This window comes from Neltuma alba, unplaced genomic scaffold (assembly GCF_004799145.2).
Source record: "Neltuma alba isolate B1F8T4 unplaced genomic scaffold, ASM479914v2 tig00010978_pilon, whole genome shotgun sequence".
In the NCBI taxonomy this organism is placed as follows: Eukaryota; Viridiplantae; Streptophyta; class Magnoliopsida; order Fabales; family Fabaceae; genus Neltuma; species Neltuma alba.
The window spans coordinates 100,115-116,363 of record NW_021635740.1 but is presented as its reverse complement, the minus strand read 5'-3'; the positions used below and the strand labels follow the sequence as shown (position 1 = coordinate 116,363).

Below are 16,249 nucleotides of genomic sequence, written 5' to 3'. Positions count from 1 at the left end.
TATTAGCCTGGAAAATCATATTAACATGAATTGGCCAAACAACCAGAAATGCAACGCCTTAGCCCAGAAAACAGCCTTGGATCTCATCCATACGTTTGGGACGACCTCAGAGCACATCTGCTATACCGCGGGGGTTCCATAATGGTATCTAAATGCCTATAAATACATAATACAGGGACTAAAGATGACCTGAACACAGAAGTTTTACGCGATTTTTCCAATGTGTATTTTCTTTTTCAGGAATGGTATCTAAATACCAATGCGTGCAATTTGACTGGTCTTCTCAAATATATATTCGAGAACTAAGCTTTTAAAAAAAAAAACATGTTTGTGTTAACATACGTTAGAGGACCGTTGCAAATAGGTAAAATTGCACTTAAAAAAAAAAAAGATGATAAGTAAAATTGCACTAAAAAAAAGATTGGAGTGTTGGGCACCCCTTTATCCTAAAAAAAATTATAAAAGAAAACCTATATAATGGCTTCATGAATTATTTAATTGAGAAATGAGATTTTTTTGAGACAACACCGCAATTTAAGAAGATAAAATCACTATACAAAATAGTTACTATTACTAAGCGAATTGAATAATCGAATAATAATTACTAATAATAAATATTTTTAAAAAAAATCTTGGGACAGGATGACCCTGTCCTGTGTCCCGTCCCATAATCGTCCTGTCTTGGAATATTTTCTATCTCATCCTATCCTGAATTGATCAAGACTAGGTCAAAATGGTCAGGATAAGATAAGTTAAACATCCCTAACTATAATGGTATGCTTAGTAAGGTGAAGTGTTGATGTACAATTATTCCAAGCAGTGTATTAAAATCCGAACCGGACCGGTCTGGCCATCTACCGTTCACCTGAGTGGCTTGGTCTTTATATTTGGACCGTCTGAGAGTTTGAGCCGTTTTGGGCCGTCTTAAACCCGCATTTGAGCCGGAACCCGGAATGGAGCCTAAAACTGGAGCGGTTTCTGAAGAACCGAACTGTTTTTAAGGTTGCCATTCCATTCTCTCTTTTTCTACGTTCTCCCGAAACAAGAATGACGAAGAAGAAAGAAAGGACATAGATAATGAAGAAGATGGAAAAAACGAAGAACAAGAACAATTAAAACCCACCTATCGATTAGTTTTTCCCCCCCTACTTTCATGGTATTTTGAAGGTTGCGATGATAGAGAAAGAAGTTGCAAACTTCAAACTTGACTTGAGAGTTGCCTACGATGGAGGGAAGAAAGACGAAAGATGCAAGGAGACATGACTGAAGCCATTGACTACGCGTGAACAAAGGAGGTGAATTCATCTGACACTTGGTAAAATGTGAAGGCTAGGTCTTTTCACCTTTTTTTTAATTTTTATTTTTTTATTAGCATATATTTTATTCATATAATGTAAAGCATTTCACCATTGTTTTTTTTCCCGGCCAAAATTTGCGGTTTTTAACCTTTTTGTTGGCCGTGTACACATATTTATTCATTATTTTTTTATTATTATTTAAAATTTTAGATTATATTTCTAGTATTAATGCATGATTGAACTTGGAGGGTGAGATTAAAGAGCTAAATGAGAGAAAAGGCTTTGCTTCTTCTTCTTTTTTTTTCACTGCTCGTTTTTAATTTATTTAACATTTTAATCTTATATATTATATATAATATTATTTTTATTTAATTATTATGTCACCGGTTCGACTACCGGTCTAACCAATCCAACAGTTTGAACCATGACTTGTTAGCCTTTCCAGTTCTATGTTCGGCCCGGCTTTTAAAACATTGATTCCAAGTCCCAACACAAAATAAATTATAAATACCCCTTATTTTCGGTTCCTAAAAAATCTCATTAATTTTTCATTGAGGACTTTTTAGAAAAACTTCACTAATTACAAGGCATTATGTTTTTAAATATAGGGAAAATAGAAAAATACCATATGATTTTGATCGAATGAATAATGAAGTACTCCCTGGATTCCTAATATAGGAGAGGATTGTGAATTGAATTTAATCATAAATATAAAATTTTAACTTACTTTATCTTCATTTACCATTTTTTAAATTAATTTATACCTCATTGTAAATTAACATACTTTTTTAATCTTATTTATAAGTAACTTCCGACATATTTCACACAAACAAAAAAAAACCTTTAATTTTGTTAACTTTCGTTTAAAATTTAACACCTTTTCAACTTTATCCCTATTTAATATATATTATACCTCATGTAAACAAAGTCAACATAATAATAAATGAGGAGTAAAATTGTAAATTCATACAAAAAATTTCTCTTAATGCTCTATAAATAGGACCAAAAAATATCTTTTCTTTCTGTCTTATAAATAGAACCAGAAAAGTATAATTTAATGTTAGATACAAGGTATTTTAAGATTATCATCTCATAATTTTTACAATGGATTAATTTATCCAGCTTCCTTCATTGTTATTGTTTATCTAACTTCTTAAGTATATCAAAATTAATTAAGTAACTCTTATATTAAATGTCAAAGCTAGTAGTATTAATTATAGCCAAACGGAATTTTAAAAAAAAAACTGAGATTTTTTGTCATCCTTTATCCAGCAAAGGGAGCTCATGTACTTATCACATTTACAAAAAGTCAAACACGCAACTTCATGTTTGAATAAAAGTTTAGAAAGATGATAAGTATCTGTTGAATAAATGACTCTCATTTGTGCTATGATTTATATGTAGAGACAAAAGGAAAGTGAAGATTAGGACTAATAACGAAAAATGTATGAACTATAGTTATCCGGCCCATAGAATCATTCAGCATAAGTTAAAATTTCAAAGTATCTTTGAGGTTAACATTAAACCAAATTTACATACCAAAGACAATTAGCTTAGGCGATTTGGCATCCAGTAAAGTTTTGGATTTAATTTAAACCTTAAATAGAAAAAGCTATGGTAGGAACTAGTAGGAAGAGTTTTGCACTGTGATGTCCCATGCAACTTAATTAAAAATAAAATCAGATAGTAACATTTTGTAGATTTGAAACAGAATGTCTGTCAAGTCAACGTTGTTCCTTGAGCCGATCATCTCGTGCTTCATTCAAAGGTCGACAAGGCGACTCTCAGAAACCTTGAAATGGTCAGCGTTGAAACTTGAAGCAGAACGAGCTATTAATTGATTAATTAATTACTCAAGAAAAAAATATAACTTCAAATATTTTAACTTTCTCAATTACTTCGTCCGGTTATTATTCTAAGTTTCAAATAACTAATCTACTGATAACGAATAATTAGTTAAAATTAGTTAAAAGTACTCCTTGTGGTTCAAATTATAAGCTAAACTTTGTTAGAGGGGTTTGGCTTTTTTTATAAGATAACATTCACTTTTGTCTAAGTATTTAATGAGTTTTTTGTAATTGTACCTCACATATATTCTCTTTCTTCTTTGATTTATTTATTGTATCTTTTATTTATTCTCTTAGTTAATAAGGGCATACTTGGAAAGAAAAAATATATGCATTGCTTATTTATTGTTTTAAACCGATTTTAACTAATTTCTTTAGCTTATATTTTGAACCAGAGGGAGTAATAAATAGGTTAGAAATATATTTTTGTTATCAAATATGCCCATATAATAAAAGAAACAGACTAAAAGAGAATGTGTGAGAAAATGTGATAATAGAGGTTATAACGAAGAAGCGAGAATAAATAATTAAGGATAGTTAAAAAAATACATTAAATATTAGGACAAACTCAAATTTAAGCTCATAAGTTCCCAAATTTGAAGCTTATAAATAAGATTGGAGGGAGTATTAATTTAGTCACATCTCAATCTTTATATTACTCCGTCTCTTATTATAAGATTTAATTTTTTGAATGGGTCTGTCTCTTTTTATAAGATCCTCTTTGAGTTTGTCTGAACATTTAATGTATTATTACCTATTTTACCTCTAATTTAATATATCTAATACATTCTCTTTCTTCATTTATCTCACTATCACCCTCTCACATTTATCTATTTATATATAGAGGTATATTTGAAAAAAATTGCATTTGCTACATATTAATTGCTTTTAAGTAATTTTAATTGTTTTCTTAAACCAAGTAATTTAATTGAAAGGGTCTTACAATAAGGGACGGAGGGAGAAGTAAGTTGTTTCTGCTCGGAAATCAGAACAATTCAATTTTTATAACTTTGTAAATTACTATAACTCAGTCTTTATGATTTTTTTAATTTAATAAACTATAAGTAATGAGTTGTATTAAGTCAAAATTTAGATATTAAATTGATGATTGAAAAACAAATAAGGATTACAAATTTTAGTATCCCATTAATTAATAATAATAACAACTTTGTTAAATGTTGAACACTTCAAAATTAGCCTGTCTTTGTTTCAAATGCACACAAAGCTTGCTTCAAGGTTTGGCATGTATTGTATATTTAGCATAGGTTATGAAATGAAACAATTTTGGAGGCCACCTCTTCGCACGTTATGGCAGCTGGATCTAATCATAAGTAAGCATAATTTGTGCCGTTGATTAGTCATACTAATTTAAATTATGTATTTAGTCAACTAATGGCTTAGATTTAAAAAATAAAGAAAATGCTTTATTTGAATATTTTGTTGTGATTAACTTCATTACAAAGAAAACAAAAAAAAAGTCCGGATTATTCCTCTCTCCCAGTGGTGCTAGCAAGTAGTAACCACGTTGTAATATTTATATAATATATCAACAAACTATTTAAATAAAAAAGAACATTGATACACAAATAAATGGTACATTATATTCATATATGACAAACTATTGTTTTTTAAAAACTAAAAAGGCATCATTTCAAACTCAATAATAAAAAAATAAAAATAAAATTTAGCTCACAATGATCCATTCAAAACCCTTTCATGAGAATGGGGCGCATGCATGATCAAACTGGGTTAGATTTTAATACATGCTTGAGAATAGAAACTAGACGTGGGATTTAGTTTTAGTATTCATCATCTTTGGTTAAGTAAAGTAGTGGGATCTCAAATAACCCCGTTTAAATCTAAATAAGTGATTATAAAGCATATTTATCTTGTTTGGGTAATTTTTATAAAATCCCGATAATTGTGATTTTATCCTTCTACCGCACTGTTAAGATAACCAACAAGGAGTAATTTATGCGTTTGAAAAATCTTGATTAATCTTCAGCAACAAAATTTTCTCCAATCTACCCTTCTACACTCTTTCAAAAATCTCTCCTCAAATATTATCTCCGCATATTTTGCCTACAATTTTTCAACCTAAACCACTTTAAATTTTTTCTTAAGAGGCCGTTGTCTCATCTTCCAAGACTAAAATTTTATTTTTACTTCAAATCTTACTAAAATTGCTAATCAATTTTTTTTTAATTTTCATTCATCTCTTATTTATATATGGCCTTTTATTTAATATTTGTACTACACATAAATTTTGTAAGATCTTTTAAATAATAATAATTTTAAAATAAAAATAATATTTAAATATTCATATCATTTATTAAATTATATTTAATAAAAATTTATTATTAAATATAATAATTATGAAAATGAAAACAACTTTATTAACTTTATGTCCTTTTTAGTAATTATACATCCATAAGTGATTTTAATTAATAAATGAAAAAAAAATCACAATTCTTAAAATCACTTATAAAAAAAATATCCAAACAGAAATCACGATTAACCAGTGTCACTTATAAAATTCACGATTATCTAAAATCATAGTTGTTTACCGCTAATCCAAGTGGGTACTAAAATCTTTGATTAATTTGCATGATACGTGGATTTAATTTTTTTTCATATTCTTTAAAAAGAATTATTTTAATTTATATAAAATTTAAAATAAAAATAATCTCTTAAATGTTATTTTTTCAAAAGATAATTTTTTTTTCATTTAAAAATAATTAGTTGAGAATTTCAAATCTATAACATTCAAATTATATTTAAATCATGGGGATGTAATTACATTGATGAATCATGATGCTGATGACTGAAATAAGCACAAATGGGGCCCACCTGTTTGGTTACCTGCGGGAGAAGTCAAAAGAGCAAAACCCTTCTTTAAATTTTAAGTCAAAACGAGCAACAAAGCTTTTGTATAAATAGAAGCATCGCTGGGCACAATACAAGCATGCATGCCAAGCAACAACATCAACAATGGCTATCCACAACGTCCTTCTCCTCCTCTCCTCTCTCCTTCTCACAACCCTAACTCCATCTCTGTCATCATCCCCGACCTTCATCAGCATCGACTGTGGCTCAAACTCTTCAATAGCCGACGGCGACATCTTCCAATGGGACGCCGATGACTCTTACGCTCAAAACGGAGACTCCCACGTAGTTCAATACACCAGGAGTCCCTCTTTACATGAGCGAAACCGCCATGTCCACTCTCAGGACTTTCCCCACCCTCAGGAAGAACTGCTACACCGTCAAAGTCGGTAAGGGACAGAAGGTTCTGATTCGAGCAAGCTTCTTCTATGGAAACTACGACGGCAAAGACTCTCCTCCCACCTTTCAGCTTCATTTTGATGGCAATTTCTGGGCCACTGTCAACACTTCGAGCCTGAGAGGTGTGTATCATGAGGCCATTTATGTTACCAAGAAGAACACGACCAGTGTTTGTGTTGCTCAGACATTTAAGGATCAGATTCCTTTCATTTCTGGGTTGGAGATTCGGAGCTTAGAGATGAGCATGTACAGTCATGTTGATTCTGGGCGTGCTCTTTTCCTGTCCAACCGAGCCAACGCTGGTGCAAATTTCAGCACTAGGTATATTCTTATGATCTCTCTTTATTGTCATCTTCATATTATATACTCAGGTCAGGTCCTTAACGTGAGAGCCTACTTAACTAATTTGGAATGTCTTATATTCTTATGATCTCTTCAGCTATTTAACGTAAGTTATTTTCACAGAACTTGTGGAATGTCCATGCAATTTACTGTGTTATTTATTTGTAAGCTAACGAATGATGATTGAACGAAAACTGACAGGTACCCAGATGATGCTTATGATCGGATTTGGAGAGCAGAAGGTGGTTTTGTGTTAGTGGACAATGTGGTAAACAAAGCTCCATTTATTGACGCCAGCAAAGCAGAAGATCAACCACCTCTTTCTGTTCTTCGAACTGCAACCACAACCACAGGAACTTTATGGGGCATTGTTCTTAACACGGACCTTCCTTCCACAAGCCAACCTATCTATATCACAGCCTACTTCTCTGAAGTCACTCGCCTTCGTTCCAACGAAACAAGATCCATTCAAGTTGAGATCAACCAAGTTCCTTATTCACAACCTTTCGTCCCTCCTTTTGGAGCTGTATCGGAGCTTCGCATCACAAACAGAACTGCAAATTCAAACACAAGTGTGGCTGTTTTCGCAGATAGAAGTTCCAATCTTCCTCCTTTGCTTAATGCCTATGAAGTCTACACTGTTAGTGGTGCACTTACTGATGGAACCGACAATGACGATGGTTTGTCTTTTATTTACTGTACACTGTTTAAGGATTCCGTTTTTTTGGCCTGTCATCTGTCATTCTGAGATTGTTTGGTTCTGTTCTTGGTAATGCAGTGGAAGGATTAGCAGCACTGCAGAGAAATTTTGGTATGCTTCAGAAATGGAGTGGTGATCCTTGTCTTCCATCTTCATTTTCATGGGAATGGCTTGAATGCAACTCCGATGCCTCCCCACGTGTCACCACATTGTAATCCTCATGCTTTGTCTTTCTGTCTTCTTCTTTTTTCTTTTTCTTTTTCTTTTTCCTTTTTGGTAAAATAAATTGGTGAGACGCACTGATCACATAGACGGCTTTCATTTCTACAACTTTAACAGATATATGAATATTGATCAGAAAATTTTTTTTGGTAGCAATATATATATATATAATTGCTGAGTGATCAAATGGTGTTGGCTTTTTGTATGTGGCCTGACACAGGAATCTTGGAGGCTATGGCTTATCAGGACCACTGCCGGACTTCAGTTCCATGACTGACCTGGAGACAATGTAAGTTGCAACGAAACACTAAAACATCTTATGATTAATGTGGCCTCTCTGTGTACTGATGTTTTGAGGTTGTCTCTAAAACTGGCAGCGATTTGCATAACAACAGCTTGTCGGGACCAATTCCCAGCTTTCTTGGTTCATTTCCAAAACTGAAATTGCTGTGAGTGCCAATACCACAACCAAATAATTAATGCAGTACTTCCAACTTGAAACAAGCTTCATATTACTTGTTCATGTTTCACCAGGAATTTAGCAGATAATAGATTCAGTGGAACCATACCCAAATCGCTGTCTCAAAATAAAAACTTGAAACTAATGTGAGTTTATCTGTACCATAGTCTCTTTCTTGCACAAATTTTCTGGTGCTTTTCTCTCCATTTTTCTGGATCGTCATTTTTGCTTTGCATGTTTGCTGTTAATTTAATATGACCCTTCCATGTATCAGTCTGACAGGTAATTGCTTATCTGGCATGTCATGTCCACCATTACCACCTTCAACCCCTTCCCATGAATCGCCGTCGACACCACCACCTTCTCATGAAACGCCGTCGGCACTGCCTCCTTCAACCCAACCTTCTCATGAAAAGCCGTTGACACCACCACCTTCAACCCCTTCTCATGAAACGTCGTTAACACCGCCGCCTTCAACCCCTTCTCATGCAACGCGGTCGGCACCGCCGTCTTCTCATGAAACACAGTGGGCACTGCCGCCCTCAACCCCTTCTCATGAATCGCCGTTGACACCACCACCTTCACACGAAACGCCGTGGGCACTGCCGCCTTCAACCCCTTCTCATGAATCGCCATTGACACCACCACCTTCACATGAAACGCCGTGGGCACTGCCGCCTTCAACCCCTGCTCATGAATCGCCGTCGACACCACCACCTTCAACCCGTTCTCGTGAAATGCCGTTCGCAGGAATGCCTCCATATGGGGCAGCTGAAGGACCAGTTGCTGGTTCAGGTGTTCAACCAGGTGGCTCAGAGAGCAGGAAGATGACATTGAAATCCACAGCCATACTCTCTTTGTCATTGCTTTTGTTGTTTCTGCATCTGAGCAACTACTAGGAAATTCGTCTGCAGCATTTGAATGAATCGAAGCAACGGATTTTTCCACTTCTCTAATGTTTTTTTTTTTAATGTAAAGCAAGTGACATTTTGATATTTTATGAGAAGTGAGAGAAATTCAAGGGGCATACGCCCCAAATCCCAAGGGCTTCATTTTGAGTTCAGATGGAGATATCAATAATGACCGGATATATTAAGGGAGCTTGTCTTGATTCACTTTGTTTTTATGGATCCTATCCCACATCTCTGTGAAAAGAATGATATTTAAAATCATCAGTTTTCTAATATCAATAAAAAAATCAAATGCAAATAACATTTTCAAAAATATTCAACTAACTGAACCTAATATAAAGTTATACTCGAAATTTTGAATAGTATTTAAAATGCTCTATTTTTTTATCACATACGAATATGTTGGGCAATAGACATCATCTTAAAAGGGGGGGGGGGAAAACTTACATACTTATAAGTTTATATACCTAATGTACTTGTTTCCATTCAAATTAAAGACATTGGCATTATTCTATCCATGATTTACCCTCTAACTAACTGTTGTTAATAATATTTTAATTTTTTGAAAACTTTAAAAATCCACTTGTACAAATTTGATTAAAAATAAATCTACTTATACATAAGTCTTCTCCTATATTAAAATTCATAGGTATATTCATGAAAAGTCATAAATACCTAAAATCTTTACAAATTATTTACACTTAATAACCATATTATAAGTCTTATTTGAGCCTCTTTGTGGCTAGATGACATGTTTAACCTGCATTCCAATCAATGGGGATTCTTCCCAAATCTGTCGGGGGGGGAAAAAAAAATTGTCCCAAAAGGTTGCTATTATGGTTATTTTTCCTTTATAATTAGGCTAATTGTATGCTTAGTAAGGTAAGGTGTTAAAATACCAAGTCCCGACAAATAAACGCTCCTTATTTTCTCGTGACGTAATAAGTTCTTTTATACATTAAGCAATCAGCTTAATTCACGTTTGAATTAAGTGTTTAAAATTCTTTTCATCATTCTAAATACGAGGGTTACTTATTAAGAAATTTATTTTAATCCTAGATATAATATATTAATATTCTTTATCTCCAACAATTTATTTTTTTTAAAAAAAATTACTCCCATTTATCATTGTACACATCTATAAACATTTTTAATAAATAATTAAATTAACAAATTTTGATAATATATTCTTTTTTCGGGTCCTAAATATAAATTATAATATTAAAAAAAGACTATCAACATCTATATTATGTGAAAATTAGTTTTTTAATTTTATTTTTACCTTTTTATTTAGTGTCATAATACTGCAGAGTTACTTGAAAATTTAATTTGTTTGTAAGCATAAGACCCAATTTAATTTATTTAATGTCATAATACTACATAATTAGGACTGGAGGTAGTATTTATTACAAATAACTAATTTAACTAATTTCTCTAGTATACTCAAATTAGTAACTAGCTCTTATCAAATGTAGTATAAGATAGTATTTTTAATTGAGAACATTTTAGAGAAAAAAATCCTTAATTACTCCTTAAAAAACCACAAGAAATAAATAGAGGAAAAACAGAAAAATTCCTTATAGTTTTGAGCGAGCGAAGCACTCCCTGATGCCTGATATAGGAACCAGATGATGGTTAAATTTGGTGACAAATATAGAATTTTAATTTATTTTATCTCACATATTTATTATTTTCTCACAAAATAATTTATTTAATCTATAAATTGATATATAATCTGATATTATATTAGGGTAGTTTAAATATTTTAATCCGTATAATTTCATTTTGCTAGAAAAATTATTAATTTAGAATTGAAACATGTTAATCATAAAATGGAACGTGTTAACTTTCAAGATTGTATTTTGATAGAATTTTATTTAAAGACTTATTACAAGTGTCTCATGGAAACAAAAAGTTGTTAATTTAGAATTAAATGTGTTTTAGCTATGAAATGAAATGTGTTAATTTTCAAGGTTATATTGTGATAAAGTTTTATTCAAAGATTTATTGTAAGTGTGTTTTAGAGATAAAAAAGTTGTAAATTTAGAATTGAAATATTAACTATAAAATAAAACATGTTAATTGTCAAAGTTTTATTGTGATCAAATTTACACAAAAGACTTACATAAGTATGCTATAAGGACAAAAAATTATTAATTTAGAATTAAAATGTGTTAATTGTGAAATAAAATATGATAATTTAAAAAAAAATTTCTTTTGGTTTCTAATGATAAGGACATCGGAGTCATTTCATAAAAAATTAAATTTTTTTTGGGGTATGAACTAATAAGATATTTTTAATAAATTTAATAATCTAAATAAAAATTTAAGTTATTTAAGTGTCTTTGTTTTGCCAAGAGTTTTGCCCCGTGTTGTCTCATGCAACTTAATTAAAAATAAAATCAGATGTTTTTTTTTTTTTTAAAAGAAACATTTTATAGATTTGAAACAGAATGTCTGCAAAGTCAACGATAGTTCCGCAATACTTAATTCAAAGGTCGACGTGACGACTTTCAGAAACCACAAAATGTCAACGTTGAAACTTGATGCGGATCCGGCTGTTCTTTTCTCGCATCATCCTTTTTTAATCGATTAATTAATTAAGAAAAAACATAACTTTTGATATTTTAACTTTTCTTAATTATTATTGATTTAGCTATAAATAAATGATTATAGTTTTTTTTTTACTCAAAACAATTCAATTCTTGTAATTTTCTAACAAGATACTACTTGTTTGATTTTTATTTTGATTTTAAATATAAGACTCAGATTTACTTTGTTTATCATTTTTTTTTAAAGATAGTCCTTCTAATAATGATAATTTTAGCCAATAAACTTGATTAGCAAGGATATTTTAGAAAAGATAACACATATTTATTACAAATAATTAACTCAACTTTTTTCTTTAATCTACTCAAATTAGCTAACTAGGTCTTATATTTAGGACTAGAGGTAGTATAATTCAGTACTTATAATTATTTAATTTAATAAACTATAAAGATTGAGTTGTATTGCCAACGTTTAGAGAATAAATCAATAATTAAGAGAAAGATTAACGATTGAAAGTTGTATTATCCTATTAATTACTAATACTACTTCCGGTTTTAATTATATAACCTTATTTGTAATTTACAAACAAGGCATATTTAGGATCGGAGGTAGTAATAACTTTATTTGTTAATGTTGAACATTTAAAAATTAGTCCGTCCCTGTTTCAAATTCAACACAAAGCTTGCTTCAAGCTTTGGCATATATAGTATAGATAATCTAGTGTAGTTTATGATGAAAATGAAACAATTTTGAAGGCACCTCTTCGCACGTTATGGCAGCTGGATTTAATCCTAGTAAGCACAATTAGTGCCGTTGATTAGTCATAATAATTTAAACCATGCACAGTCAACTACTGGATTGATCCTTTTTTCCAAAAAAAAAAAAAAAGAAATGCTTTATTTGAAAATTTTGTTGTGATTAACTTTTTTATTACAAAGAAAACAAGAGAAGAAAATGGATTCATTATTCGCCTCTCCCGGCGGTGCATTCTTTAATATACTTATCAGAATTTAAATTTGTGTTCTTCTCTAAGATTACTTACAATCTTAACTAATAATTTATTGGTAAAAGGGTTGGATTTTAATACACGTTTGAGAAAATAGAAAGGAAGATCACTCGATAATGGGACCCAACTATTAAGTTAGCTGCGGTGAAGTCAAAACGAGCAAAAGCTTAGCTTGTATAAATAGAAGCATCGTCGTGCACAAGCATGCGTGCCAAGCAACAACATCAACAATGGCTATCCACAACGTCTTTCTTCTCCTTCTCTCTCTCCTTCTCACAACCCTAACTCCTTCTCTGTCATCATCCCCCACCTTCATCAGCATTGACTGTGGCTCAAACTCTTCTCTCACCGACGGCGACATCTTCCCATGGGACTCCGATGACTCTTACGTTCAAAACGGAGACTCCCACGTCGTTGAATACACCAGCACAGTCCCTCTTTACATGAGCGAAACCGCCATGTCCACTCTCCGAGCTTTCCCTACCCTCAGGAAGAACTGCTACACCGTCAACGTCAGTAAGGGACAGAAGCTTCTGGTTCGAGCAAGCTTCTTCTATGGAAACTACGACGGCAAAGATTCTCCTCCCACCTTTGACCTTCACTTTGATGGCAATTTCTGGGCCACTGTCAACAGTTCGAGCCTGAGAGGTGTGTATCATGAGGCCATTTATGTTACCAAGAAGAACACGACCAGCGTTTGTGTTGCTCAGATCTTTAAGGATCAGATTCCTTTCATTTCTGGGTTGGAGATTCGAAGCTTAGAGATGAGCATGTACAGTCATGTTGATTCTGGGCGTGCTCTCTTCCTGTCTAACAGAGCCAACGCTGGTGCAAATTTCAGCACTAGGTATATTCTTATGATCTCTCTTTACTACCATTATAGTATATATTCCTCTTGTACTTGATATAAGAATTAATTATTAAGTTAATTTTGATCCTAAATATAAGATCTATTTTTCTTATTTATTAATTTTTTTTCTAAATTAACCCTATGGATATTCTCTCAACTATAATCAAGTGAGTGAGAGAAGAAGGACATTAAGAAAGATGATTATGATGTTTTAGAAAATACTACCTCCGGTCCTAATTATAAGAGCCAGTTGACTAATTTGAAAAGATTAAGAAAGTAAGTTGAGTTAATTATTTATCATAAATAGGTGTTATCTTTCCTAAAATATCCTTGCTAATTAAGTGTATTGACTAGAACTATCATTGTTAGAAGGGCTACTTTGGAAACAAATGTATAAATACGAGAGACAAAGTGGATTGGGGTCTTATATTTAGGACTAAAATAAAAGTCAAACAGGATCTTATATTAAGGACCGGAGGTAGTACATGTTATATTTCTTATAATTAACTAACTTACCTAACTTCTTTAATCTAATCAAATTAGTTAAATAAGTCTTATATTAAGGATTGGAAGAGTATAATTTTTGTGTTGATTCAAGAGGGAGGAATGTAAGTAATATTCGCAGAACTTGTGGAATGTCCATGTAATTTACTTTATTATTTATTTGTAAGTTAACGAATGATGATTGAACGAAAACCGATCATAGGTATCCAGATGATGCTTACGATCGGATCTGGAGAGCAGAAGGTGGGTTTGTGTTAGTGGAAAATTTGGTAAACGAAGCTCCATCCATTGACGCGAGCAAAGCAGAAGATCAACCACCTCTTTCTGTTCTTCGAACTGCAACTACAACTACAGGAACTTTATGGGGCATTGTTCTTAACACAGACCTTCCTTCCACAAGCCAACCTATCTATATCACAGCCTACTTCTCTGAAGTCACTCGCCTTCGTTCCAACGAAACGAGATCCATTCAAGTTGAGATCAACCAAGTTCCTTATTCACAACCTTTAGTCCCTCCTTTTGGAGCTGTATCGGAGCTGCGCATCACAAACAGGACTGCGAACTCAAACACAAGTGTGACTGTTTTTGCAGATAGAAGTTCCAATCTTCCTCCTCTGCTTAATGCCTATGAAGTCTACACTGTTAGTGGTGTACTTACTGATGGAACCGACAGTGACGATGGTTTGGCTTTTATTTACTTTAAACTGTTTAAGGATTATTTTTTTTCTTTTTCTTTTTTTTTTCCCGCTGTCATCTGTGATTCTGAGATGGTTTGGTTCTGTTTCTGGCAAATGTAGTGGAAGGATTAGCTGTATTACAGAAGAATCTGGATGTGCTTCAGAAATGGAGTGGTGACCCTTGCCTTCCTTCTTCATTTTCCTGGGAGTGGCTGGAATGCAACTCTGATGCCTCCCCACGTGTCACCACATTGTAAACCTCGTACTTTGACTTTTTTTTTTTTTGGGAAAATATATTGGTGAGACGCACTGTTCACACAGACGGCTTTCTTTTCTAGATATATGAATATCGATCAGAAAATTTTTTTTGGTGGCAATATATCTATCGATCGAATGGTGTTGCCTTTTGTATTTGGCGTGAAACAGGAATCTTGGAGGCTTTGGCTTATCAGGACCACTGCCGGACTTTAGTTCCATGACTGACCTGGAGACAATGTAAGTTGCAATGGAACACTAAAACATCTTATTTTTAATGTGGCCTGTCTGTCTCCTGAAGTTTTGGTTGTTTGTAAAAATGGCAGTGATTTGCATAATAACAGTTTGTCTGGACCAATTCCCAGCTTTCTTGGTTCATTGCCGAAACTGAAATTGCTGTGAGTACCAATACCACAAGCAAATAATGCAGTACTTCCAACTTGAAATGAGCTTGACATTACTTGTTTATGTTTCACCAGGAATTTAGCAGATAATAGATTCAGTGGAACCGTACCCAAATCGCTGTCTCAAAATAAAAACTTAAAACTAATGTGAGTTTATCTGTACCATGGGCTCTTTGCACAACTTTATTTTCTGGTGCTTTTCTCTTTACCTTGTTCGGTATGTTAGCTGTTAATTTAACATGACTCTTTCATCTATCAGTGTGACAGGTAATTGCCTATCTGGCATGTCATGTCCGCCGCCGCCGCCACCCCCTTCAACCCCTTCTCATGAAACCCCGTCGACTGGAATGCCGCCATATGTGGCGGCTGAAGGACCAGTTGCTGGTTCAGGTGTTCAATCAGGTGGCACACAGAGCAGGAAGATGACATTGACATCCACAACCACACTTACTCTGTCATTGCTTTTGTTGTTTCTGCAGCTAAAGAACTTCTAGGAAATTCCTCTGCAGCATGTAAAAGAATTAAAGCAATGGCTTCATCTTTAGTTCAGATGGAGATGCTAATCAGTAATCACTAGTTAAAAGGGAGTTTGTTACGTTGTTGATTTATTTTGCCGTTGTTTCTGATCGATCATAGGTATCTGTGAGATTAATGAGTATCTCGTTGAAGAATGCAAATCCTGCTGTTCATCGGCTGTGCCTTTTGTGAATGTGTCCTTATTACGTTTGGGCCTTGTTATGCCATGAGTTTGATATCGATAAACAAGTTAATTGACTGAATATTAACAAACTCGAAACGTATTGAACCTCCTTTACGGTGCTCCATTGACTGTATTTAGTTTGTTTTAAATCTTTAGAGCAATCTATGAAATAGTTTTGCAAGACATAAGGGTAGATGTTGCAATAACATAAAACACCGGATACTTGAGACTTTTTTTT

General features: G+C 33.0%; 2 protein-coding genes across 2 annotated transcripts; both read left to right on the top strand.

Moving 5' to 3' along the window:
* Window positions 1–6,362: 6,362 nt before the first annotated feature.
* Window positions 6,363–9,053, top strand: LOC114760436 (probable LRR receptor-like serine/threonine-protein kinase At5g59680). The gene is made up of 7 exons (XM_028949693.1): window positions 6,363–6,751; window positions 6,974–7,452; window positions 7,551–7,683; window positions 7,915–7,983; window positions 8,072–8,143; window positions 8,229–8,300; window positions 8,429–9,053. The coding sequence occupies exons 1-7, from the start codon at window positions 6,363–6,365 to the stop codon at window positions 9,051–9,053; spliced, it is 1,839 nt and encodes a 612-aa protein (XP_028805526.1).
* A 3,798-nt stretch (window positions 9,054–12,851) lies between these two features.
* LOC114760435 (probable LRR receptor-like serine/threonine-protein kinase At5g59680) lies at window positions 12,852–16,049 on the top strand. Its single transcript, XM_028949692.1, has 7 exons — window positions 12,852–13,468; window positions 14,178–14,656; window positions 14,773–14,905; window positions 15,079–15,147; window positions 15,234–15,305; window positions 15,387–15,458; window positions 15,571–16,049. Exons 1-7 carry the CDS (start codon window positions 12,852–12,854, stop codon window positions 15,803–15,805), a joined length of 1,677 nt encoding a protein of 558 aa, XP_028805525.1. The 3' UTR covers window positions 15,806–16,049.
* Window positions 16,050–16,249: the final 200 nt, after the last annotated feature.